The sequence below is a fragment of the Pempheris klunzingeri genome, chromosome 19 (assembly GCF_042242105.1).
Source record: "Pempheris klunzingeri isolate RE-2024b chromosome 19, fPemKlu1.hap1, whole genome shotgun sequence".
Taxonomy (NCBI): domain Eukaryota; kingdom Metazoa; phylum Chordata; class Actinopteri; order Acropomatiformes; family Pempheridae; genus Pempheris; species Pempheris klunzingeri.
In genome coordinates, this window is record NC_092030.1 from 20,988,870 (window position 1) to 21,014,608 (window position 25,739).

Genomic DNA, 25,739 nt, shown 5'->3' on the forward strand with positions numbered 1-25,739 from the left:
GGATAATCGCAGGGAGGACGGTTCAAGTCCTGCGTCACCCTGTCGAGGCTTTTTTTGTCGAGGAAGAAAACAAATGGTCACAGTATCACTGGAATAAGCAGAGACGCAACGTTATAAATTCTTTTATAGACACATACATGCACATTATCTCTCCTTCTGTAATTACAGACTGGAAGAACACCAGAGAAGGGATCAGGAACAATTTAAAAAAAACAAATACTACTACTAATAATAATAATAAAAATAAATTATGAAATAAAAATAAATAAATGGAAAAAGAAATCCTAGATAAATAAGGTAATTTACTAAATAAAAAGGTAAACGAGGAGAACCACACTTTACTTAACTTAGAGTAGTGGCTCTTTTTAGAATAAATGAGCAGCGGTGACCCCAGAAATGTTTCATAGCAGCGATGAGGCGTTCAAAGTCTTGAACAATATGTACGTTTTTAACAGCGCCGAGATGGAGATGATTAATTTTTAGCTCCTCAACAAACCTGGTTTAATGTGTTATGTTTCTATATATAATAATTCAAACTGTCTAGTGGTCCTTTTTCTAAGAACAGACAAATATACAGCTTTTATTTGAAGGAGTCTGCTGGAAGGATTGCAGGCTAACTTCTAAGTCAGGCTAGCTGTTCCCCCCTGTTTCTAGTCTTTATGCTAAGCTAAGCTAATCGCCTGCAGGCTGCAGCTTCATATTTTCTGTACAGACATGAAAGTGGCATCAATCTTCTTTCTCTCTCTTCTTATTTTACTCTGGGCGAGAAAGTCAACATGCATTTATTCCCAAAATGTCAAAGTGTTCCTTCAGATCAGGGCTGTCCTCTTCAAGGAGACTTTTCCTTTCACCAGACCCTCATTAGGTCTTTACCAGACAGATTTCAGGTTTCAATATTAGCCGTGCGGTGCTCTAGATGATCTATTAATGTCTGGTGTTACTGCAGCTGTCAGCCCCTCTCAGCAGATTCCAGCTCCTGTCCGTGAATAAAGCCTCTAATTGAGTTTTGAAGTCGTCCAGCAGAGGGTGACATGACTGTCCTGCAGCCGGAGCACCGCATCCAGCTGTTTCTGTGGTGGAATGATTATTGGTTGATTGGTTGCACAAATCAATCAGCATCAGCATCAGCTGCTTGTACGTGCAGGAGCTGTTGTCGCTGTGTGTGTTATGGGCTGTCGATGTTTGTCAGATTGCTGTTACATCAGCGTCTGAGCAGGAACGACACGACTGTTGCAAGAAGACAAGCTGTGTTTGGTCTTCCTCAAGTAAACAAATGGCAAAAAAGGCTTATACACATTTTTCAAGTCCCATCTGTCTGTCTCAGCCTCAGAGTGTGTGTGTGTGTGTGTGTGTGTGTTTGATAGAATATGTATGAGTGTTGCTGTGTGTGTGTGTGTGTGTGTGTGTGTGTGTGCATCCACAGCTATTCTTAGTCCTCTGATCTGAGTCTAACTGGTCACGTCTCAGTGCTCTGTCACACTTTCTCCTCTGTTTTCCTGTAAAGCTCAAATGAAAACCACAAGTAAGGGAAGGAAACTTCCTTGGTGTCCCTCCTACCGGAGTCAGAAGCTAGCTGGATTATTAGTATCATGGATGAGTTAATGAATAGGTCCATCGGTACAGGCCCTGAACCTCCGTATGAACGGACAACGTATGAAAAAGATGCAAAACTACCACAAAGAAACACAAAATAACTGCGACAAAATCCAAAATGACCATGAAGAGACGGAAAATGGCTGTAAAAATATGCAAAACGAGCACAGAGATACAAAAAACAACCACAAACAGAGAAAAACAACCACAAAGATGCTAAATTACTACAAAGAGACACAAAACAATAAGTGTTAAATGTAGTAACAGTTTCTTATGATCCGTCCCTGCTGTAGGATACTTAGTTACAAATAACTAACAGCTATTGATTGATTTTATACAACAATTAAATAATTACTAATGCACAGTTTTATTATTGTGCTCCTGTAGCTTGTTGCTTTGTTCTGGCTCACTGAGGCTGTTTTACGTGGAGAAGCTGTTGTCGTGTTGGAGGGAAAGTTCCCGACAGGACAGGAAGCTCGCTGACGTCTCTGTGTTCACTGTTTGTGTTGCACATGCAGCCGGAGAACCTGCTGCTGGCCAGCAAGTGTAAGAACGCAGCCGTGAAGCTGGCTGACTTTGGACTGGCTATCGAGGTTCAAGGAGACCAGCAGGCTTGGTTTGGTACGACACACACACACACACACACACACACACACACACTTATACACTACTCACTAAAGTTAGGGATATTCGACTTTCAGGTGAAATTTATGGAAACTGTAAAAAGTGAATGCTACAGTGATATTATATCATGAAAGTAGGACATTTAAGTAGAAGCATGCACTGGTGATTTTATTCATCTTAAACAATTTATTGAAAGAAAATCTACCAACAGTGGTAGGTATACCACAACAAAACATGTTCAGTGTCTCAATAAATTGGGATGTGGCCAAAGGTCGTCCACTCCTCTCCTTTCTGTGACTCTTCCAGTCTCTGTATCACTGTTACAACCTCCTGATGACACTCTGTGACCCTCTAAGCTCAGTGAACACCTCCGTCTGAGGACTTCCTGTTTGAAGCCTCCAGTGTTGAGGTGCTGCTGATCAACTGTTAGGTGTCGTCTTGGTCTCATGATGTCAGAATGTGAACAGCAGGATGAGGAGGACTGTTTAAATACCAATTCTACCTGAAGCAGGAAATGTATTGGTGGATTCATGGATCAAACCTGTTGTGAATGTTGCTGTTAAGCTTCTTGTTAGAGAACAGCAGCTGGTGCAGAAAGTACTGAGACACTGAACAGTTGGACATGTGCATTCAAAGGTTTAGAGAAGGTCACATTAAGTTCACCTGGAAAGGTTAGAATGTATTTTAGGTTCATCCTGAAACTTCACCTGAAAGCTGAACATCCCTGACTTTTACTGAGTAGTGTATATTGTCCAGGTCTAAACTCTGACTGAAGAAATGTGCTGCCGTCTGGCCTCAAAAGCTTGAAACCCTCGTGATGCATCCTCTCACACTTCTCCCAGTTAAAGGTGTATTTTTTTTATCATGCTATTCAAAGGTTAAAGGGAAATTTCGCCATGTTTTATGTGGATGTCCAATCAGTGTTTGTGGTGAATGCCGTCAGTGATGCCCTCCTGCTTGTGTAGCCGTGCTGGCGGTGCCTTCATGGACCAGGATGCACTGCACGGACACTTCTGTTGCCCAACTCCTCTGCGCTCCGGTCTCTCATGGTTAACAGCACAGGATCCCTCCAGAGAAGATCCTGTAAGATCCTGTTTGTTTAGCCTGAATCAGCCGTTGTATCGCTCTCTTCAAAGCCACAGCGTGGGAGCTTCTGATCTACCGCTGCCTCTTGCTTGTGTAGCAGTGCCTACATGTACCAGGATGCATTGCACGGACGTTTCTGTCGCCCACATCCTCTGTGCTCAGTTCTCTCTGGGCTGAAGGTGAACTTCTGGGGTCGTGTTTACTACGACCGTGATAAGAGTCCATATGAGCGCCCTCTTCTTGTGGTTTTTTATTATTTATTAGATTAGCAGGAAGCTCCACGTTCCACGTCTGAGGGCACCTTGTGCAGGCGCTGCTTTGCCCTCTGCAGCTCGATGAGCCCGTCTGAATCGTCCATAACATCCTCTCTCTCTCTCTGCTGGAAACGTAGGCCACCCAGACTGGAGACCCGGGCTGAAATGGCCTGTAGCTCTTCCGCGTCACCAACTGCATGAAGTGACTGCGCTGGTGACCCGGAAGAAGAGCAGATTTTCAGCCTGAGAACTCGGCTTTCTCGGTCAATTCATCACGCACAGACGTATTTATAGCTTCACTGAACATCCACCAACAATACTGACGTGGACGTCCACATAAAAAGTGGTAATATTCCCCTTTTTAACGAGTTCCTCCTACCCTGCTAGTCCAACATTTTCTTCTTACAATAACATCTGCCAGTGTGTTACCATCCCCCTCCTCTTCCTCCTCCTCTTCCTCCTCCTCCTGATCTTGAAGGGTTCTGTTGCCTGACAGCTGGGATGTGCAGCAAACCTGTCACACTGAAGACTGAAAAGCACTTTGATGGAGAAAAGTGGAGGCTTCCACAGGACTCTTCATCCCTGAGTCGAGCAAACAAGAAGGGATGTTTGCCTCCTCTTCCTCTAATATTAGACTTATCTCATCTGACTGAAAGCTCCAAATCTTTTCTGGCTTTTTGTTTTTTTGTAAATTCTCGTGTGCGTCGGCCAGATCAGATCAGAAACCAAAGTGCATTGATGGACTTTCTTCTTCTGCCTCTGACCTGGAGCCAGCGTGGAGATCTGGAGCTAAAAGCACCGACTTCACATTAAGCTGCATTTTCATAATGAACTCAGTGCAGCAAGTCTCAGACTGTCTCTGGAATAAAACTACAGGAAGAACACATCAATCCTCACTCACTGTTCCCTTTGTAATATAGACACTCTCTCATTAACTCCAGTGAGCTGAGATTTTGCCTCATTTTATCATTTGTGTCACTTTAATTTACATATTTAGCTAAAGGCTCCTGCTCACTCGGTCATTTTATGCTTTTGTAGGTAAAACTTAGAGCTTTGACAACCAAAGACCGTCTGCACTGACCTGTACAGTCACAACCCAACACTGCTGCTCTCCATCTATGATGCCTGTGATGTTCTGGTGGAGGTTTGGTCACGTTTAGACCAGAAAACAAAGTGCTGTGGATTAAAACGACTGCTTCGTGAAGGCTCATCATCGACAAACATGTGGTTAAGGAAAGAAAACAATCATTGTCGTGCTTTTAAAAGGATAAAAGATGCTGACTGATGGTTTGAAACAGAGAACAATGTGCGGTTAACTCCTCCTGGACTCTGGACTGGCAGCGTCACATGACTCCCTCCTTCCTGTCCGTCATAATTATGACTAATCACCACCTTAACATAAACACATGTTGTTTTGTTTGGTGCAGTTCATTAAAAACACTCATTTAGCAGAAGTCGGGCCCTGATGTGTGTGTTGGTGTGTGCAGGCTTTGCAGGGACTCCCGGCTACTTGTCCCCGGAGGTGCTGAGGAAGGAGGCGTACGGTAAACCTGTGGACATCTGGGCATGTGGTAAGCTCTTTGTCTTGTCTCCTCCTCACTGCCTCTGTCTCCTGCTGCTTGTCACCCGGACAAAGGTTGTGTTTGTGTGCGTAGGTGTGATCCTCTACATCCTTCTGGTGGGATACCCTCCGTTCTGGGACGAGGACCAGCACAAGCTCTACCAGCAGATCAAAGCCGGAGCGTACGATGTGAGCCTGCACCTCTCTCGCTGTAAATCCAACACTGAGCTGCACATATGTTTAATTCACATGGGGTCACGCATGTGTTTTTAGTTTCCCTCCCCAGAGTGGGACACGGTGACCCCGGAGGCTAAAAATCTGATCAACCAGATGCTGACTATCAACCCGGCCAAGAGAATCACCGCCCAGGAGGCTCTGAAGCACCCATGGGTCTGCGTAAGTGCATCCAAAACACAGGAATCTACATTTCACGGCGCCGGCTCGACGCTCACACGGTTTATAACTTGTAAAACCGCCAAGTATCAGCAGCATCTGTTTCCAAACATGCAATCTGTGGTATGCGCAGACACTTGGGCGGCTTATCGTGAATATTTTGCTCCACAGGAGGCCAAAGGAGAAGAGCTGCACTCTTTATCAGCAGAAATGTCAGAGGGCAGGTTAGAGTGAAGGAGTTCATCTGGAGTGGGTTAAGACGCTTAAAAGAGGGAAAAAGGAGGATATTTTTCAGGCTGGAGCAACTTTTATGGCATTAATATAGTTCTTTGAAATACCATGTTAATATTTCTACCCCCGTCCCACCAAAACCCTCCTTTATTAACGCTACTAAACTACTAAAACCCTTTACTTTACTATATTTGACTTTGTGTATGTTTGTATGTTTTATTATTAACAATCTCTTGTGATTGCTCTTAATATTTTTAATTTCCTTACCACAGAAAGCACCAGCTGCACATGGCTTGAAAAGTGCTTTATAGTATTACTACTATAATATAATATAATATAATATAATATAATATAATAATAAACATAATATATATAATATAATATAATATAATATATAATATAATATAATATAATATAATATAATATAATATAATAATGCCACATTGATCCTAATACCTACCTGTTTCCTAATCTAAATAAGATTAGAGCAGCATTTAGTGTATCAATCCCCCTTTTTCCTTCTTAACATTTAATTATGGCCTCATGATTATATTAAGAACTGTAATAATAATAATGATAATAATAATAATACTATAACTACAGTTATTTAACAGCTTTAGTTATTTTACATGTGAAACTTATTCTGTAAGAATATAAGATGGTTAATAGTAGTAATGTAATATATAATAATTTAACACTAATTTTTCTCAATTCTGACTAAATACTTAGATTCTTTAATCATGTTGCTAATATTAAAGAACTTTACTGTATTTTAGTTTTATTTATTATTCTAAAGGACCTGAATTCGTGCTGCAGTATAACTTGTCCTGCCACATGCTGTATTGTTACCGTACAGAAGGATGCTGGTCGTCAGGAAGCCTCGGACGTATTTAGCTCTCGGGCTTTTTTGGCAAAAATGTCGTCACCTAAAGAGGCTGAGAATCGCAGATCTGCGACAGCTCCTGCCCACATAAACCTGTCAGTGTCAGAGCTGCTCTGGTAATGTTTTATTTTCAGCATCTCCCTCTCCGTCTCCCCGCAGCAACGCTCCACAGTGGCCTCCATGATGCACCGACAGGAGACGGTGGAGTGCCTGAAGAAGTTTAACGCCAGGAGGAAACTCAAGGTGTGAAAACGCAGCGGAGAAAAAAAAAGTTCTCTCTGATTAAAACAAAAAAAGAAAAGTTTCCTCACACTCAGAATAACATCAGACAGATCTCATCCGTTTAAAACCCCCCTGATGTGGAACATTTAGCGTTTATTTAAAATGTTTAAGTTCCTTTTTGCTTTATTGGTCCGTCACAGGAAGTGATCTGTGCTTTGGCTCCTTGTCATCTTGTGATTATCTGTTTTTCTCTCTTGTGTAAAAAGTAATTTAGCTCTGGCAGTTCTGCAGCTTTAACCGGTGTAGAGAACAGCAGCAGCTTATAACGGGACTGTTTTCTGTCTCTCAGGCTGCATCACTGATGGTTTTTGAAACTAATCAAAGCTTAATGACCGTCGTGAGCACGAGGGACACTCGCCCCCCCCCTCCTCCCAGCAGATACACCAACATTTTTCAGTTCGGTTTCAACATTTAACGTTATTAAAGAGAGAATTCGAGAATAATCCTGAAGACTTTAATTTAAATAAATGTCTGTGCAGTCACCATCTAGCTCATCAGGGATCACTGATGGGAACCCAGTATTACAAACTGGGAGTTGGTGGTAAAACTCCCCCAGTAGAGTCCATAACACAGCAGGGCTGTAGTCTGGTTTTCTCTGGTCTCTGCTCGCTTTGAGAGAAAACGGTTACAAAGAAAAAAGATCGATGACATTTCAAAGAAGTGCCAACAGATCTCTGTTAACACACGAGCAGCTACTGCTCATCACCACAGGTGTCGCTGTAGGAAAGGAAGCGGAGACACTTTAAAGTCAAACACTACGGGCAAAGACGTCCCCTCTGTCAGACTAGCAGACAGAAAATGTCCAAAATCCACCTGCAGTCGTTTATTTTACTGCACGTCTGTTGATTTCTGCTAAATTATGGATTTAAATAATAATAACTGAGACCCCTGACAGAAAGCCCCCCCGCCTCTGAGCTGCTTCTGTTCCAGGTTTCTGCCTGTTAAAGGGGAGTTTTTCCTGTTTTAAAGGGGAGTTCTTCATGTTTAAAGGGGAGTTCTTCATGTTAAAGGGGAGTTTTTCCTGTTTAAAGGGGAGTTCTTCCTGTTTAAAGGGGAGTTTTTCCTGTTAAAGGGGAGTTCTTCCTGTTAAAGGGGAGTTCTTCCTGTTTAAAGGGGAGTTTTTCATGTTAAAGGGGAGTTCATGTTAAAGGGGAGTTCTTCCTGTTTAAAGGGGAGTTTTTCATGTTAAAGGGGAGTTCTTCATGTTAAAGGGGAGTTCTTCCTGTTTAAAGGGGAGTTCTTCCTCTTTAAAGGGGAGTTCTTCCTGTTAAAGGGGAGTTCTTCCTGTTAAAGGGGAGTTTTTCCTGTTAAAGGGGAGTTCTTATAATTTCTCTGTGCCTTTAATTCAGCTCAAAGTTTTCCGTCATTACTTTAATGTAAAAGCAGCCAAAGCGTTTATTCAGACATGAGACCAACATGTTGAAGCACCATCATGTTGCCTGAAAGCTCTTTCACCCTTTTCACCTTCGTCTTTGCCTCCTCTTCCTCCTCCTCCTCCTCCTCCTCCTCCTCCTCTTCCTCAGGGGGCCATTCTGACCACCATGCTTGTCTCCAGGAACTTCTCCGGTGAGTGCAGTTCGCTGAAAACACGAGCGTGGAGGGAAAACATGTCGGCGCTCTGAGGCGGAGAGGACAGGATGACATGCCATCTGTCTTCTGCCATGTCTTCTCACACACACACACACACACACACACACACACACACACACACACAGCAGGTTGATGGGCGGTGGTGTCAGAGTAAGCAGGAAGCGCAGCAGAGAGATTTGCTGGGTTTTGGAGCCTTCTGAGCCACAATCTGAACACACAACATGAACCTGTTTGCTTGATTCTCACATCAGGCTCATTTTGCTCCGACACACAGAAACGTCTTGTCACGTTTAATCCAACATCAAACCAAAATTAGTTTATTAATTAACATTAGCTTCAGAATAAACTTTCACTTATTACACTTGATTTTTCCTTCACCACAATAGAGTTTATTCTACTTTATACTTTTACTCTGCTACATTTTGAAAGCAAATATTGTATTTTTTACTGTATTGAATGAGTTTTTATGTACTTTTAATTAAAGGCAGAATGATTTTACTAAAACAGCGTATTAATAATAATAATAATCCCTCTCAGTGACCACGTTTGACCCACTAGAAGTCTGTGGTGGCCCTGCAGCCCTCTGCCTGAGTGTCCTTACTATGTTCAGGACGTTTCTGGGTTCAGAGTGTGAGGGCGGGACGCTTTAAACGCTCCCAAACACGACCAGCTGCCACGAGCCGGCGAGGAGGGGCCATCTTTTAATATCGTGTTTGCAAAACGCAGCTGCGTCCACGTGGATTCAGGCAGATGTTGAAGATGAAATTAGATGAAGGCAGCAGAGAATAAAACGGTTTCTCGTCCTCACACATGGAGAAAACATGCAGTAATGCAGAATATACTGTACAATGTTATGATAATGGACTGCATCATTACAACATCACCAGAGCCTCATGTCCTCTTCTATTCCCCTGGACTGCAGGAGTATTTAGCTAGTGGTAACATTCACTAAATGATTGAGCCTGAAATGAAACCACATAAGATTCAAGATGTTAAAAACATGGTGGTAACACTGAGCAATGAAATTCTTACTTTGCTAGTTTCCCTCCACATGGACGAAAACAGTTATAAATATAAAAAAAGGCAATGCACAGAAGAATAATTTAAGAAAAGAAGAAGAGAGTTTGATTGCAGTTCACCAGTGTAAAACAAAGGTGCAAATATAATGTGTTTAAAAAAAAAAAAGATTTAAAACTTTGGAGCTGAGAGCCACAGACAGGAAGTTGGTTATTTCCTCACCGTCCTCTGTCTGTCTGTCTGTCTGTCTGTCTGTCTGTGTTTCAGTGGGTCGGCAGACCACGGCCCCCGCCTCCGTCAGCGCTGTGCCTGGAACCACGGCTGGCATCGTGGAGCAAGGTAAACCACCAGCTCCTCACGTTTTAACACCCTCATCTGACCTCTCCTCTCTGGGAAACCTTACATCCTTTCCCCCCTCGCTGCACTGATGAGATGATTAAACGGAAATCCTCCAGAGTCCCTACATCACACACTCCCACTATCCCTCAGCTTGTTTTAATCTCTCCTCCTAAATCTTTTTCCCCCCTCTAATGCTTCTCAAATGTTTGCCAAGGTAAGCGGCCTCATCTCTCCTCCCGGAGCAGAGACTTTTACTGTTCGCACATCTTCGCACGGCTTCTCTGTTGTGCAACACAGTCGCATGTGCTGCAGGGAATTAGGAGGAACGTTTCATGCAGTTTGGTGAGAAAGAGATGCATTTAAGAGTCATGTGCAACAAAAAAAAAGATAGTTGTGGAATTTCCAAAGGAGATGTCCAGAAATATTTAGTTTACTGTAAAGAAACCTGAAAATATTCACATTTAAGAAGCTGGAATCAGAGAACTTTGACATTTTCTTTCTTTAAAAAGAATTAATTGATCACAAATAGTTGGTGGCTAATTTAACTGCTGTATTTCCTCAAATAAAAGTTAATAACTCGGCTCATAATAAAAACCAGAGGAGCAAACAAAGGTGGATAAACTCCTGCTGCCTTTTATACATAATCAGTTTATCTCATCGACTGTGTAGAAGAAGTGGACGTGGCTGCAGGGACCGCCGGTTTGAAGCCTCGAGTTTGGCTTCACGGGCGTCGCCATCTTGGTTTTTTTGGAGCCAGAAGTGACGAACATTCCTGGTGTATCTTCCTCTAAATGGGACCATGATTTTAAGTTTACTGAGCCGATAAATCAGGAGAGAAGTCGGCTCATTTTCCTCATTGACTTCCATCCAATCAGACTTCTGTTTGGAGCCAGTGGAGTCGCCCCCTGCTGGACGTTAGAGAGAATCCAGCTTTAAGGCTACGTCCTCTTCTTTTATACTTAATCTATGGCTTAATTTTTTAAAAATTAGGAGTATAAACACTCTACTTTCAACACTTTGTTCCTGATTTCATCCCAGACAAACTGTTTCGTCTTAACAGCATAATGCAGAAAGAAAACAGCACCAGATCAGGAATCAAATCAATTTATATTTATTCACAAAACACTTTATACACACGGGAAAAGAAGGGAATGAACACAGTAGAAGAGAAGAAAGTCAGAGTGATGATAAATACCTGTGATATTAGTAAAGATCAAATAAAGGCCTCTAACATGAGCTGCTGCAGTTTGAGGAAATACTGTAATTGAACAGTCGTTGCTGCCTCCACCCTGAGGAACGCCACCCCTGGCGAGGCATCAATGTCAAACTGGACTGTTTGTCTCTGTGCTTTGTCCTCCTCCTCCATCATTAACCACCAGCGGTTGTTTACATTCGCTGCCCGTCACTGAACTCTGCGGTGATTCCTACTAATCCAGCATACTCTTGAGATTAACAAACCCATTATCACGTACCTGCATCTCCGTTCCTCTGCCCTCATGCTCCCACTCCTAATCCCCCCTCTATCTGTGCCTGTGCCTGCATCTGTGCGTGAGGGTATTTGGATTATATGGAGAATTAGTTTGACTTTTCCCCCCCCCTCCCTCATGCCTGATGCCCTCTGCTTATCTAATGCTCTGGGCAGTGGATCAGGGTTAGGAGGTGCCAGTTGGAGTGTCAGTGTGTGTTTATGTGTTGGGTTTTTAATGTCTTTTTACAGGACGGAGGGAGTTTTTTTTTTTTTTTTTAAAGAGGGAGGGATGAATTCTGCCCAGTGTCTTTTTTTTCTTCCTCCCCTTAAGGGCAGAGAAGGGGAGGACATGTGGCAAGATAAGCATCACGGCTCTGTTTGTGGTCTGCATGTTCATTTCTGAGACTTTTCTGCAGCCCATGCATGCATGCGTGCAGCAGCAGCTGTGTCTGTGAGCGCTGTGGCCGTCTGAAGGTGTACCATGTGTACTCTGCCGTCTGAGGGTGTGTCCTTCTGCCTCTCCGCAGCAGCCAAGAGTCTCCTCAACAAGAAGGCTGATGTCAAGGTAAGCCGGCTCGCCTCCTCTCTTACTTCCTTCCTTCCCTCCGCTCGCCTCCTCCTCACATCCTTGGCTGCCCTTCTTCTGTTCGGACGCCCTTTGTGCTCACGACCACTTTTATTGCTCCATAAATATTTCAAACACAGGCGGATGAGATGCGTTGGAGGTGATTTGACTTTGTCAGAAGTGCTGCAGCGCTCACTTTAACATTTTTAAAGTGTAGTTTTTGGCCTTAAAGGCGCAGTGTGAGCTTTACGTGTGTGTTATTGTAGCTTTCATACTTTGGTCTGTAATGTTGGTTTGATTTTTATCCTTTCGTCTTATGATTGTGGAGTGATGTGATGTTACTGAGTGCCCTGTGTGTGTCCCAGGAGGAGCTGACACAGACGAACACAGTAAATAAACTTGCTGAAGAAGCAGAGTTGGAGTATTTTACAGAGTATTTTATGTAGTTCAGCTGAACCAAGTGTCACAGTTCCCACCCATCACTGTAGGAATGCTCTACTGTAAAATAATATTACAAAGACATGTTGAATAACAGGAAAACAGCCAAATTTGTTTAATATGACACTTATTTAAGCAATTTAGATTTAATAAAACAAGAGTGACTAAAATCAAACTTAAGAAAAGCAAGTACACTTGTGGACGCTTTTATTTTGAAGGCTGAACCCTCTCACTCCCGGTGGTGACTTGTGTCTGACTGGCTGCTTTGTGGGGGCTGTGTCACCTCCTCTCCGCTCACAGACACCTCCGTTTGGCACAGCTGCCACTTTGCATCACTCCACTGCAGACGTTTTCCACCCTAAATATGTCCCTGTGCCAAAGCGGAGCTCATTAAAATATTGGTTTCATTACCTGAGGAGAGAGCTGGAGACAGGAGTGACGTTATCGCTGCGCCTCTGTGTAACCCTCCTGAGTGCTTGTAGCTTGTTGCACTCTGTCAGGTCACTCTGTGTGTGTGTGTGTGTGTGTGTGTGTGTGTGTGTCTGCATGTGTGCCTGCATGAGTCAGTGTGAAGCCGTTCCAGATGAGCAGTTCAATGTGCACCGGATTGGTAATTAGGTGTAATTCGTCTCGGATGCTGATTGTTATGTGCAGAGCTCTCAAAGTCCCAGAGAACAATATTCAATTCCTCTCACAGGAACAAGAAATTCTCTCGTCTAAACAACAGAATTTATCTTGAATGAACAACATCCATGTTCTTCATGTTCTCCTACCAGTCGTCATATTATCATACGACATGCTAAGTGTTACGTAGCGGCTCCAAACGTGTGCACACCATCTGGATCTTGGTTGAATAAGACAGTGATATCAAGTTCTTTTATCAGTCACGGCTGTTTTTAGGAGAACAGAACATTTTTGCTGCTTCGCTCTCGCCACTGACGTCCTCGTGTTACATCGTGGAGCTGGTGTTAGCGTGGATTCAGGAGGTCAGGTGATCGGCAGAGCCCCTTGTGACATCATAAAGGTGTTTTTATACACATTTACTGAAAGATGGAGCAGGAGAAAAAGTCTTTAGGTGCACCAGGGCCACATATTTGTGTTGGAAAGACATTTAAAAAGTGCATTTTGCGTCATATGTTTTATAAGATATGTTTTTAATGTGCACATTCTAACTTTTTGTGCATGAAATGTCTTGTTTATGTAAGATAACTACTTTGTGCACGTGGATCTTGAGCGATAGATCTTGAGGTGTCCCAAACTTGTGCACACATAAGAATAAATAACTTGTCTTGTTCGTGCAAAATGATCTTTTCAGTGCTGAAGACATTGATCTTGGTTAAACAAGATAATAACTTATGGGCAAAAGGATCTAACGGATTTAATTTGCACGAGATAATTAGTTTTTATGCACGAGATGGTCTGATTCAGTCAGAAGATGTGGATCTTAATGGCACAAGAATCGAATGTTTGATGCTCAAGATATCAGGGAAATGATATTTTACAGATCTTAGTTAAATAAGATAAATATTCCTGGGCAGAAGATATGGATCTAACTTGATCATTACTTTATGTGCATAAGATTCTCTGTCTTATTCACACAAGATGAAATTTTGTGTCCAAAAGATATTTTCTAAATGAGATAATAACTTTTACAGGACAGGTGTTGGTCTGATTATTCAGTCTGCACAAAGATATCGATCTTGTTTTTTAGAACTTGTTGTGTAATCTATGGATCTTATTGTCTATTGATCTGTGCACAAGGATCACACAGTATGTTGTGTGCTGCAGGAATGGATCTTGGCTGAGTAAGATGATAAGTTGATGATAACTACGGATCTTTTTCACTTTTTTATCCAGAATACAGGATTATTTTGACCAGATAATAACTTGTCTGCAAAAGATACTGATCTCATTTGTGTGTTTATGTGCACAAGATGTTATTTTCTAAACAAGATAAGATCATTTCTCAACGTGCACCAGATCTTGTTCATGATTTGATTCCCACAAGATTCTAACTTTTTGTGCTCAAGACTTCAAACTAGTTTAGCTAAGATACCAACCTGTGGACAAAAGAAACAGATCTGGTTTGCACAAGATTAGAACTTTCTGCACATAATATAAAATAAATCATCTACTGTTCTGGGACTTTGAGAGCAGTACACCTTCGTAGCTGCCCCTCCTCCTCCTCCTCCTCCTCCTCCTCTCAGTCTTGACCTGCTTCTCTGTGACACACTCAGTCATTAACCTGCTTCTCCTTCACCTCCTTCAGCCTCTACTCTTCCTCTCTTGCCCTGCACACTGCCCCTCCCCTCCCTCCCTTCCTCCTGGGGTGGCCTGATGCTAATCTCAGATTATTTCCCACCAGATGATTAATCTATCATTACATAACCACGGCTTCTCCTTCGCTGCACCCTGACGTCACACCGATGCACAGAACCCTGGAGCTATTTCGGTGTTCCTGCTTTAGCACAGGCATCCTCTCTCTCCTGTTTTACACATCTCACTTTCCAGTTGTTTGCTCTTTTTTTTTCTTTCCAAGCAGGTGCAGTAGCTGAGAGAGTGTGTGTCAGCATTATGGAAAGGATCCCTACAGAGAGAGACCTGGAAGATCCTTTTGGTTTAACCACAAACAGCACACACACCAGACTACATTCACTAAAACAGGGATTTTACCTCACAGAGCACAGGAGTTGCTGGACTGCTGCAGTTAGTTTGTTTTTGTTATCGTTTAACTTTGGTGTTTTAAAGAGTTAGTTCAGACCCAACACAATATCTGTGAAATGCACTATAACAAACTAATTGATCAAGGCAGTAGTAGACTGGCGACAGTTCTGCAAGGTAAAATTCCTGTTTTTGTGAATGGAGTCTGGTGTGTGTGCAGAGAGCGATATAATGGCTGTTTGTGGTTAAACCAAAAGGATCTTCCAGGTCTCTCTCTGTGGGGATCCTTTCTATAATGCTGTCAGACACTTAGAATAACACTCTGAGCCTGTCAGTGGCTAAAACAAGCACTGACTGAGGTGATCTGCTGGACCAATTCCAACACCTACCTGTCATTTAGACACCAAAACATGTTAAAGGTTAAAAATATTGAAGTTAACCTTTAGATGCTGTTAAAACAAGGGTTATAAGTGTCTAAAGGTGTCTAAAAGACATTAACTTAAACTAAATTTAGCTTCACTCTGGGCGTCTAGATGTTTCTTGACCTGCAGTCACTGTGCACACTCAGAAATAATAAGCCTTTTCCAGTCCATTTAGCACCGCATGCTGCCTTCTACCTCTGTGTCACTCTGGTCTACAACAATATATCTTGACAGCTACTCCGTCCACAGGATGAACCCTGATGTTTTTGGTGACTTGGTGACTTTTAATTTAGCGCCATCATTAAGCCAGAATTGGGACATAAGCAAACATTACATCTCCAGTGTTGATGTTTAGTATTACATACTGGTTGAGGTATTCAAACGTGGCCAGTGAGAGCTGCTCACTGAGAGCTCAGTACATTGTGTTCCCAGCAATTTGCTAAGTGTCTGTGACTCAGCTGAAAAGCAGGTTGTAGCCACCAAAGAAAAGGAAACTGAAGCTGTCCCTTTCTTTCTCTCTTTGTTTTCTTCAATGGCACCAGACTCAATTGACAAAACGGTCATTTTACCTCACAGAACCTAGGTGTTACTGGTCCACATCTCCCTCGATTTGTTAATCTGGATCCAAACTGACCATTTAAAAAAACCCAAAGTCACACAATAATACAAACAAATAAAATGTTGGTTCATTTATTGAGGCAGCAGAAGACCAGCGGGTCCTCTGTGTCTGCAAGGTAAAATTACTGTTTTTGTCTATGGAGGCTGGTGGTTTTGAGGGGGGAGAAGAAGCTGTCTGACCGATCAGCATTTACGAACTAATACACTGATACCTCATACAATCCCTCTTCAAAACATCCAAACTATCCTTTAATAGCTGCACTAATCAATGTTTTTAAACCAACAATGGATCAAATTCAAATGTGTGTCACTTAGAACAACTGGCAGCTTTCTGCTCAGTCGGTTACCGTCACACTAAATCATTATCTTTTAAGCCAAATTGACTAAACACCACGTTCTGCAGCGCCGGAGCTGAGAGCACGAGGAAATTAGCTTAATATGTAAATCTGAAATTATGTTTGTTGAGTCAGACAGTGACTCAGAAAGATGATGGCAAGACTCGGGGGGGGCTGTGCTTCCCAAATGGAGAACATAATTGATGTGCAAGCAGAGCAAAACCACTTCCCTTTGTTCCCTGCTAAACTAAACCTCATTATTCATTTAGTTTTCTTCCTCTAAAAACTGTTCTATGTATGTTTGTAGTGTTTTGTGCTCCTAAAGCACAAAGATAATCCATTTAGTAGGAATATAAATCACCCGCTCGTTGGTGCAGCACACTGCTCTTTCTCAGGATTTCTCCCAAACTGGGTGCTTAGTGAAAAAACAAAAAAGCATGCTAACATTAGCTAATTAGCGCTAACATTAAGTACGGCTGAGGCTGATGGGAATGTCATTAGTTTATTACCAGACACCTGCTAAACTAAAGCGCTGCTGCTGCTAGATTAAACGTTAAAAAAGGAAGCTTTGCCAGTTTTCTAACCAGCTTTGCATCATTAGTGTGGTTAGTCCCTGCAAATGAACAATGTTTAACTTCCAGAACACCTTTCATGAGACTTTTACGGCTCTGTGGCTGTTGTTTGATTTGAATATCTGACTTAACAGGAAAATAACAGTAATAATTTGATTAATAGGTCAGTTATTCAATCAAACAGCAGCTGTAGAGCTGGTAAAAGTCCACTGGATGATCCACCCTGCAGGGAGCTCTGGGGATCACTGTTCTTGGTTATGTTTAGGCACGAGGAGGGACATGATCAGGGTCACAAACATCAGGGTCAGAGCCAGTCAGAGGCAGAGATGGTGCAGGACTTGCAGGAAAAAAAGAATTAGCTTTTGAGGAACTCGAGGAAAGTTAAACATTGTCCGTTTGCTTTTATCAGCAAAGTTTCCCTTTGAACGTTTATCAGAGTTATAAGAATTCAGTCAGGTCCAAACAGGGAGAACCCCAGAACCCATCGTCCACTTCCTCCCTCCAGGCTGCGTCCTCCTTTCTTCCTCTCTGCTCCGTCCTGCTGATGCCGTTTATCTCGGTAAACTCTCCTGCTGTTAGTAAAACCGCCTTTTAACACACAGCTCGTACTCACACTTCTGTGCCCAAATTAGAGTTTCAGATTCAGCAAACCTGCACGTCTCTGGAGGACACTCATTAGGTGCAGAAAGGACTTTACTCACAGTCTTTTCTAAATCACTTCCAGCCAATTACGGACCCAATGTAGGATACTAAGCTTTCACACTGACTCAGTTCATGATTGTGCAGCATGACGACAACCGCAGCAGCCTTAGCTAGATGTGTGCGGCCGTGCTAAAGGCTCTGTGAGGCTCTAATTAATGAAAGCAGTGAATACAGTTATAATGTTTACATGCTGATGTTTAGCTGGTATATTTAGCACGTTCGTCATCTTAGTTTAGAGCATTAGCATCATCAAAAATGTAGTAAGAACCCAAAGTATCGGGGAAATAAGTTATTAGAGTTCATCCTCAGGGTGACATAAGTAGAGATATTGAGATATTTCAAAGGATGAAATGTTTTGCTCAAAACAACAATGGTGGTGTTTGTTGCAAAGGCTTAGTCCGGCTCCAGACCAGACTCCATTCACAAAACGAGTAATTTTACCTCGCAGAACACTGGAGCTGCTGTTCTACCACGGCCTCGATCGGTTAGTTTGTTTGTGTTACTGTGTGTGCCACAAATTTTGTGCAGGATCTGAGCTAACTCTTTAAAACATCCAACAATAACACAAACCAACCGATCGAGGCAGCAGTAGACCAGCAACTCCAGTGTTCTGTGAGGTAAAATTACTCTTTTTTTCAATGGAGTTTGGTGACTTTGAAGAGAGAGATATAACGGCTGTTTGTGGTCAAACAAAAAGGATCTTACAGGTATCTCTCTGTTGTCTGACACTTAATATAACAACCTGAGCCTGTCAGTGGTAAAAACAAGCACTTTTAGTGGCCGTACTTTAATCATGGCAGCTGCTTGAGGCAATCAACGGGACTAATTCCAACTATTTTTGTACCCACCACTCGTTTCGATACCAAAATACTGCTTAGATGATGGATTTCAGAGTCTTCACAGCTGAAATGTTGTTTATCCGTCTGGATGGTTTGGCTGCAGGATAATCATCACGGAAAATCACCTTCAAAGAGGAGAGCTGATGCTTTAAACTGCACTTGTGATTCTCAGCGTCATGAGCTTCCTGCTTTACTGAGGAATTTCCCTTTTATTTAATTTACATTTAATTTAATTTAATCACCAGGTTTGCTTAGACTCCAGCTGGAACCATGACGGCTGTTGTCTGACATTTTATAGACAGAAGGATCGGCCATTTATTTGAGAAAATAATCATTCATTCGATCAATAACCATCGCTCAGAGCAGGGCCTCCTTCAGACACACTGCTCTCAAACATCAGGTGCCTGTTTTAATTTTCCTTTTAGCGTACAGCCTTTTAAATAGTCCACTGTTTCTCCTCCCTGAGTGTGAACGATGAACACAGTTGTCTCCATCCTGGCAACAGGTTTGAAAACCCTCATGGAAATAAACAAAACTGGAACATAAAGTGCACACAGGTGGTTTAAAGGGAATCTAGACGCCTGCAAAGTCCTTTCTCTTCTCCATCTTCACCCCATAAGAGCCAGGAATCAGTTTCTGATGCTTTTATTTCTTCATTCCAGCACAGTTATCCATCACATGCAGCCCTGCGGAGGAGAGTAACAAGCAGTAAAACGTAGCTGATTAACTGGTTTCGAGCATGAAGAAGCCGCCATGTGTGTGTGTCTGCTTTCATGTGCTTGTGCATGCTGTCGTAGAGGAAGAGGAGCTGCTGCTGTACGAGAGTCCTTATAAAACAGTGTGTGTGTATATTTAGCACGTTACTGGCTGTTTATAGAGTCCTGTGTGTGTGTGTGTGTGTGTGTGTGTGTGTGTGTGTGTGGTGCTTTCAGCCTCACAGTCCTTTCATAAGCGCTCTGCCTCTGACCCTTTGACCTCGTCCTCCTCCTGCTGCTCAACAGTTGCGTGCTGTTTGCTCCGGAGGGATGTGAGTTAAGCGTTAAGAGGCACTAACGTCTGTCGGAAGAGCTCGCTGCAGTTTGACAAAATGGACGCGACGCTCTCTTCCTTCATATCTGACAGATGTTGCGGCGGTGCACAGCTGCCGTCCGTTTTAATTCGCCGGCCTGCCGAGCAGCATCCAGGTCCGGGGAGCGTCACAGAGGGGGAATATGTTGATGTCGGTGCAGATAGAAATGACCTGACGTGATGAATTGTGTGAAACCCTGCACTCTTTCTCTCTCTGCACTCTTTGTCTGTGTCTCTGGAGCTCCTACCTGCTGTGTTCACCTGTATTACACTGTTTTCTTGTTGTTTTTTTGGGGGGGGGGGGGGGGGGTTTGTTTTTCCACCCAGCAGATGGCTCCTCTCACACTAACGTTAGTGCTTTGTGTTTCCTGCACAGCCCCAGACAAACAGCACGAGAAACAGCATAGTCACCAGCCCCAAAGGCAACGTCCCCTCTGCTGCTCTGGTACGCAGCTCTGTGTCCGTCTGTCCGTCCGTCCGTCAGTCACTGTCAGTCAGTCAGTCAGTCAGTCACTGTCAGTCAGTCAGTCAGTCAGTCAGTCAGTCAGTCACACCGTCCACACGCTGAGTGGAAGCGTCTCAAGTGCAGCTTTGACGCAGTTGTACTGCAGTATTTCAGTTTTGTTTTTACTGCACCACGTTTCTCACAGGCAGGAAAAGACTTCACTTCTACCACAGGAGGTTATTTTATTATTTGAACTTGTTGGCTTTTTTTAAATTCTATTTTATTATTTGTTTTTTATTGTGAAGCACTTTACAGCTCAGTTTTACATCATAAAAAAAACATATATGCTTGTATGATGTAATGCAGTACTGTATTACTCATCTACCAGGTACTTTTGTGGGTTTTAGTGATGGTTAGAAAAATATCACCAGATATGTTTTTTCATCTGTGCGACATACAGCACATGTGGTCACATGTAGTAAAGGTACATGTGCTGTAGTAAAGGTACATGTGCTGTAGTAAAGGTGTACTATCACATGTAGTAAAGGTACATGTGTTGTAGTGAAGGTACATGTGTCGTAGTAAAGGTACATGTGTCGTAGTAAAGGTGTACTATCACATGTAGTAAAGGTACATGTGTTGTAGTAAAGGTACATGTGCTGTAGTAAAGGTGTACTGTCACATGTAGTAAAGGTACATGTGTCGTAGTAAAGGTACATGTGCTGTAGTAAAGGTGTACTGTCACATGTAGTAAAGGTACATGTGCTGTAGTAAAGGTACATGTGCTGTAGTAAAGGTGTACTGTCACATGTAGTAAAGGTACATGTGTCGTAGTGAAGGTACATGTGTCGTAGTAAAGGTACATGTGTCGTAGTAAAGGTACATGTGTCGTAGTAAAGGTACATGTGTCGTAGTAAAGGTGTACTATCACATGTAGTAAAGGTACATGTGTTGTAGTGAAGGTGTACTGTCACATGTAGTAAAGGTACATGTGTCGTAGTAAAGGTACATGTGTCGTAGTAAAGGTACATGTGTCGTAGTAAAGGTGTACTGTCACATGTAGTAAAGGTACATGTGTTGTAGTAAAGGTACATGTGTTGTAGTAAAGGTACATGTGCTGTAGTAAAGGTGTACTGTCACATGTAGTAAAGGTACATGTGTTGTAGTAAAGGTACATGTGTTGTAGTAAAGGTACATGTGTTGTAGTAAAGGTACATGTGTTGTAGTAAAGGTACATGTGTCGTAGTAAAGGTGTACTGTCACATGTAGTGTCATCGATGTGATTTAACTGAGCCGAAGCGCTCGGTTTAGATTCGGCTCATATTTACTGAAAGATGGAGCGAGAGGAACAAGAAGGAGGACGGACTTTTCTCAGAGTTTTGGACATTTATGTTGAATGTCATTTTGCATAATATGGGGCCTTTAACTTTCATGAAATGGGACAGAAAGTGAGAGAGTTGGGTTTTTTTTTATTGGTGCGGATCAATCAATCATCGGCATTGACTCCTCCAGCCATCCTCCATCATTAACTCTGTCTCCTGCCTTCAGAATTAATCTACTATTTCACTCATGTCTCCCTTTTCTTTCCCCACATGTAACTCCCATCCCGCTCTCTGCTGATCATCGTACAACACTCCTCCTCCTCCTCCTCCTTTTCCTTTCCTCCTTCCTTTCTCTCCATTCTCCCTCCAGGAGCCTCAGACTACTGTTATCCATAATCCAGTAGATGGGACCAAGGTACATCCTCCTCCCCTCCACATCTTTATTTCTTGTCCTCCTTTATCATTTCTCATCCTCGTCTTCACTCCGTTTCTCTATCTGAGCTGTGTGACCACAGCTGTGTTTTGTTTTTGTTGCAGGACGTGTGTCTGTTTGTTGAATATTATTATATTATAATATATTTCCGTGCCTCCGTCCTCGTGCATCCGTTTGTGTGTCTATGCATGAGAAGGGTGGAGAGCGTGTGAGGCGTTCGAGGTTCCCGTGAGGCGTTTGCTTGTCTTACACTGCCCCTCTGTGTTCAGATTAATGGTGTGGCTGCCGGTTGAGCAGTCCACCAGATTAACCCTCATCCTCCCAAGTGTTTGGACTGAGTGTGGCAGCGGCTGAACGTCAACGCTGACGCAGCTCAATCCTTAGATGGGATTGTGCCGGTGTGCTGCTGCTGAGTCACACGTCTGCAGCTGCATCTGTGCCGTGTTTTTGGTCAAACTGTGGTGTTCAGATTGAGTCATGTTGGAAACTTGACTGTATTGTGTGTGTGTGTGTGTGTGTGTGTGCATGCATTTGTGTGTGTGTGTGTGTGTGTGTTGGCGCTTGTGGGTGTCTGACTTTCTGTTTTTAACAGTAATTAACTTTTCTCTCTGTGCACTTTGCAGGGATCGTCTGACAGCAGCAACACCACTATTGAGGATGAAGATGTGAAAAGTGAGTTACAAACCAGAGCTTTTATGGTTTTAGAGTCAATTTCATCTTTATTTTGTTTTTTTTTTCACTTTTGTGTCCAGTTTAGTTTCCGTTTTAATGGATTCTGTTTAGTTTTAGTTTAGTTTTTATTGTAATTTAAAGTGTAAAGTGTCCGTGCGTCTCAAATCCAAGCTGCTATCGTTATCATTATTAGTTTTAGAATTAATTCTAGCGTTTCTGTTATAGAAAAGAACAGAATAAATCTTTATCGGTCACCAGGGTGGAAAAAAAAAGCTGAAGTTACTAAAACAAACACACAGACACATTAGAGATATTTGTGGGAAGCTCAGCATCGGTATAAAAACACAAACTTAACCCTGTTTTAAAAGGAGATTGGCTCCCAGTCTCAGTGATCAGATGCACCAGCGCCTCCTCAGGCTCGTCGTGTTTCCTGTTTACTGTAAAAGTAAAAAGTATATTTCTCACATTTCTCTTAAAAGGTGTGTGATGACGCAAAAATAATGAAAAATACACTTTAATTCCCCTCAAATGCATTAAAGCTCAAGTAATGAGTCTAATTGTGGTAAAATATTGGGAGCAAAAGTCAGAATCTCTTCTTTGAGTCAGTTTTAGAAGAACAAAGTCAGTTCAGTCAGTAAAGTCTACCTTTGTTATAGTGAGCATTAATAACCTCGGTCCAGCTACGTGCTTCTCTGTATCGGGGTAAACGTACAGTACTGACGTCCTAAATGTAGGAAAGTAGAAGTATAATAAAGGGAAACACTCTTGTAAAGTACAAGAACCTGAGTAAAAGTACTTCACAGCACTTCTACTAGAATTAGTTGTGTTAATAAGAAATGAGGACGTGTGGAGACATTAAATGAATGAATATATAATAATACAACAGTCACAAGGGACACTTTTACTTTTACTTTAATACTTTAACTACATTTCTCTGATTATTCTCACAAGCTTTTACTGAAGCAAAAGATCTGAATACATAAAAAGTACTATATGATACTGGTGTAGTAGAGTAGAAGTACTTCACACCACTCGAACCAAATGAGTTATTTTCAGGAAATTATTGATAATATCTTTGTTTTTGTGGAGACATGTTGGTTCTATTAATCTAATGATATCTAATCTTATAACAGGAGACACTGATTTTACTTTAGGACTAAAATACTTTTACTGTAAGAGGACTTTTACTTGTAGCTGAGTACTTTTGGAGTGTGGTATTAGTACTTTTACTGCAGTAGAGGACCTGAATACATTCGTGTAGTGGGGTAAAAGTACCGTTGGCATCCAAACTAAAAATAAAAGCAGAAGTATAATAAATGGAAACACTCAAGTAAAGTAAAAGAACCTCACATTTGTATAATAGTACACTTTTCTGCACAGAGTACTTTTACTTTAATACTTTAAGTTAATTTCCCCGATTATACTTAGATGCTTTTAGTGAAAAAGCAGTTTTACAGTGTGGTATTAGTACATTTACAGAAGTAAAGGATCTGAGTACTGACGGAAAGAGAGAGAGAGAGAGGGAGAGAGGGAGGGAGGGGAGGGAGGGAGACAATCAGAGCGAGCTAAGCCTTCCTCTCAGTGCCGGGAGGAAGCGAGGGGAGAAGGACACAGTAAATCTCATCTAAAGCGCTGGGACAAGAATAGCGTGATGAGCTCAAGCAGCCTCACATGCAAGCAGGCGATGTGATGGATGATGGATGGAGGTAGAGAGGGACACGGCGGCCAGGCGGAGCGACAGGGCGCATCTTATTTCTGAAAACAAGACGACAAAACCAAAGAGAAAAAGGCGGACATGTAGGCGAGGACTGCTGCTGGAGAGAAACTTTTCTTGTTTTGCACGGCAGTAGTTTTTCCGTGCTGTAGCATGGAGGTGGTTTCACTCACGGATGAAAGGGAGATGACTTACGATGAGTAACAAGCTCTCAGGTGAGTCCGGACTCTTTGTGTCTGTCTCTGGGTCACGTGGGTTCGATCACACTGTCCTCACTGTGCGTTTGTGTCTCCTCTGCAGTTCGCAAGCAGGAGATCATAAAGATCACAGAGCAGCTCATCGAAGCTGTCAACAATGGAGACTTTGAGGCCTACGCGTGAGTCCACCTCTCCTTCTGTCTGTGCTCCATTAGAATAGATAAATAAATAAAAGATCTCCTCATCAGCTTGCAGGAAAGGTATGATTTTATCCTTTAAAATGAACTCTCTCTCTCTCTCCATCAGCGGCAGAGCAGCATTAATGTGATTGACATAGAAATGTGCTTTAAAAGATTAAAGTGTAATTACAGTCATTGCTTTATCCTCTCGCTCTCTCGCTCCCTTTCTGCCTACCGCACAATTAAGAACAATGCAAGGGAGGGAGGGAGGGAGGGAGGGAGGGAGGGAGGGAGGGGAGGACAGGTGAGGGTGGGGAGGCTGAAGTGTGTCCACAGTGATGGAAGCCTGTTTCCTCCATGAAAAAGACAGTGTGTGTGTGTGTGTGTGTGTGTGTGTGTGTGTGTGTTTATATGGTTGTATATATTCAGTGTAAATGATGCTGTATGTGTGGGGAAGCAATAAAGTATAGAGACAAAATGGTACAATAGGAAGTCATGTGAATTTGAGTTACTGGCTCAAAAAATGTGAGTTAGTTAGAGATTTAGTTAGATTATAAGGTCCAAAGTCAAGATTATGACGTGAAAAGTCAGTTATTAAGCCTGAACTTGAAGTGTAATCTGTCGAATTTCCACATAAAATGTCTAAAAACAAGAGCAGCGGTTGTTGAGTCGTATTATTAGAGATGTTAAATCAAACTTTTGTGTGAAAGCAACATTATGAGTTACTTAAAGATTTGTCTGAAGCTGAAAGTTACTGAAATGTATAATATTTAAAGTTTCCACATTAAAGTGTCTAACAGTGACAGGACTGAGTTGTGTAGTGACATTTCCCCAAACGTTCAAACTCAGAGAAACACATTATTAGTGTTTTATTTTGGCGCCGGTCATCAGCGTCATATCGACTTTACACCCTTTAGCTGCTATAAGTAGAAGTATATATAAGTATAAGACACACAGGAAACACCAGATTATACGTCAGAGAGTGGGGAAGGAAGATTTGACTGTTTGTAATGCTCACTTGTTTTAAATCCAGATTTAGTAGCTGACGTTAGAGATATTAAATCATACAAGGCAAAACTATGAAAGATTATAGAATCTGAAGTCATGAGGAGTCACAGTGAATTATTATGTTTGTATGTTGTTTCAGCTGCCTGATATTGTTGCAGAATATCTGAAATTATGGTTTGTTTTTGATTTAACAGCCCTTTTTTTTTTTTTATTCTGGTCCTTTCCAAG

General features: G+C 42.2%; 1 protein-coding gene across 1 annotated transcript in view; it reads left to right on the forward strand.

Annotated features, from left to right (window-relative positions):
• LOC139218749 (calcium/calmodulin-dependent protein kinase type II subunit beta) overlaps positions 1 to 25,739 on the forward strand; it is a 40,532-nt gene that overhangs the window by 13,121 nt on the left and 1,672 nt on the right. The window contains exons 7-17 of the mRNA XM_070850424.1: positions 2,112 to 2,214; positions 5,045 to 5,128; positions 5,213 to 5,307; positions 5,392 to 5,514; positions 6,785 to 6,868; positions 8,431 to 8,473; positions 9,782 to 9,853; positions 11,852 to 11,886; positions 19,918 to 19,986; positions 22,365 to 22,413; positions 24,428 to 24,503. Coding sequence (XP_070706525.1) covers positions 2,112 to 2,214; positions 5,045 to 5,128; positions 5,213 to 5,307; positions 5,392 to 5,514; positions 6,785 to 6,868; positions 8,431 to 8,473; positions 9,782 to 9,853; positions 11,852 to 11,886; positions 19,918 to 19,986; positions 22,365 to 22,413; positions 24,428 to 24,503 — 833 coding nt within the window. The remainder of the gene's footprint in view (positions 1 to 2,111; positions 2,215 to 5,044; positions 5,129 to 5,212; positions 5,308 to 5,391; positions 5,515 to 6,784; positions 6,869 to 8,430; positions 8,474 to 9,781; positions 9,854 to 11,851; positions 11,887 to 19,917; positions 19,987 to 22,364; positions 22,414 to 24,427; positions 24,504 to 25,739) is intronic.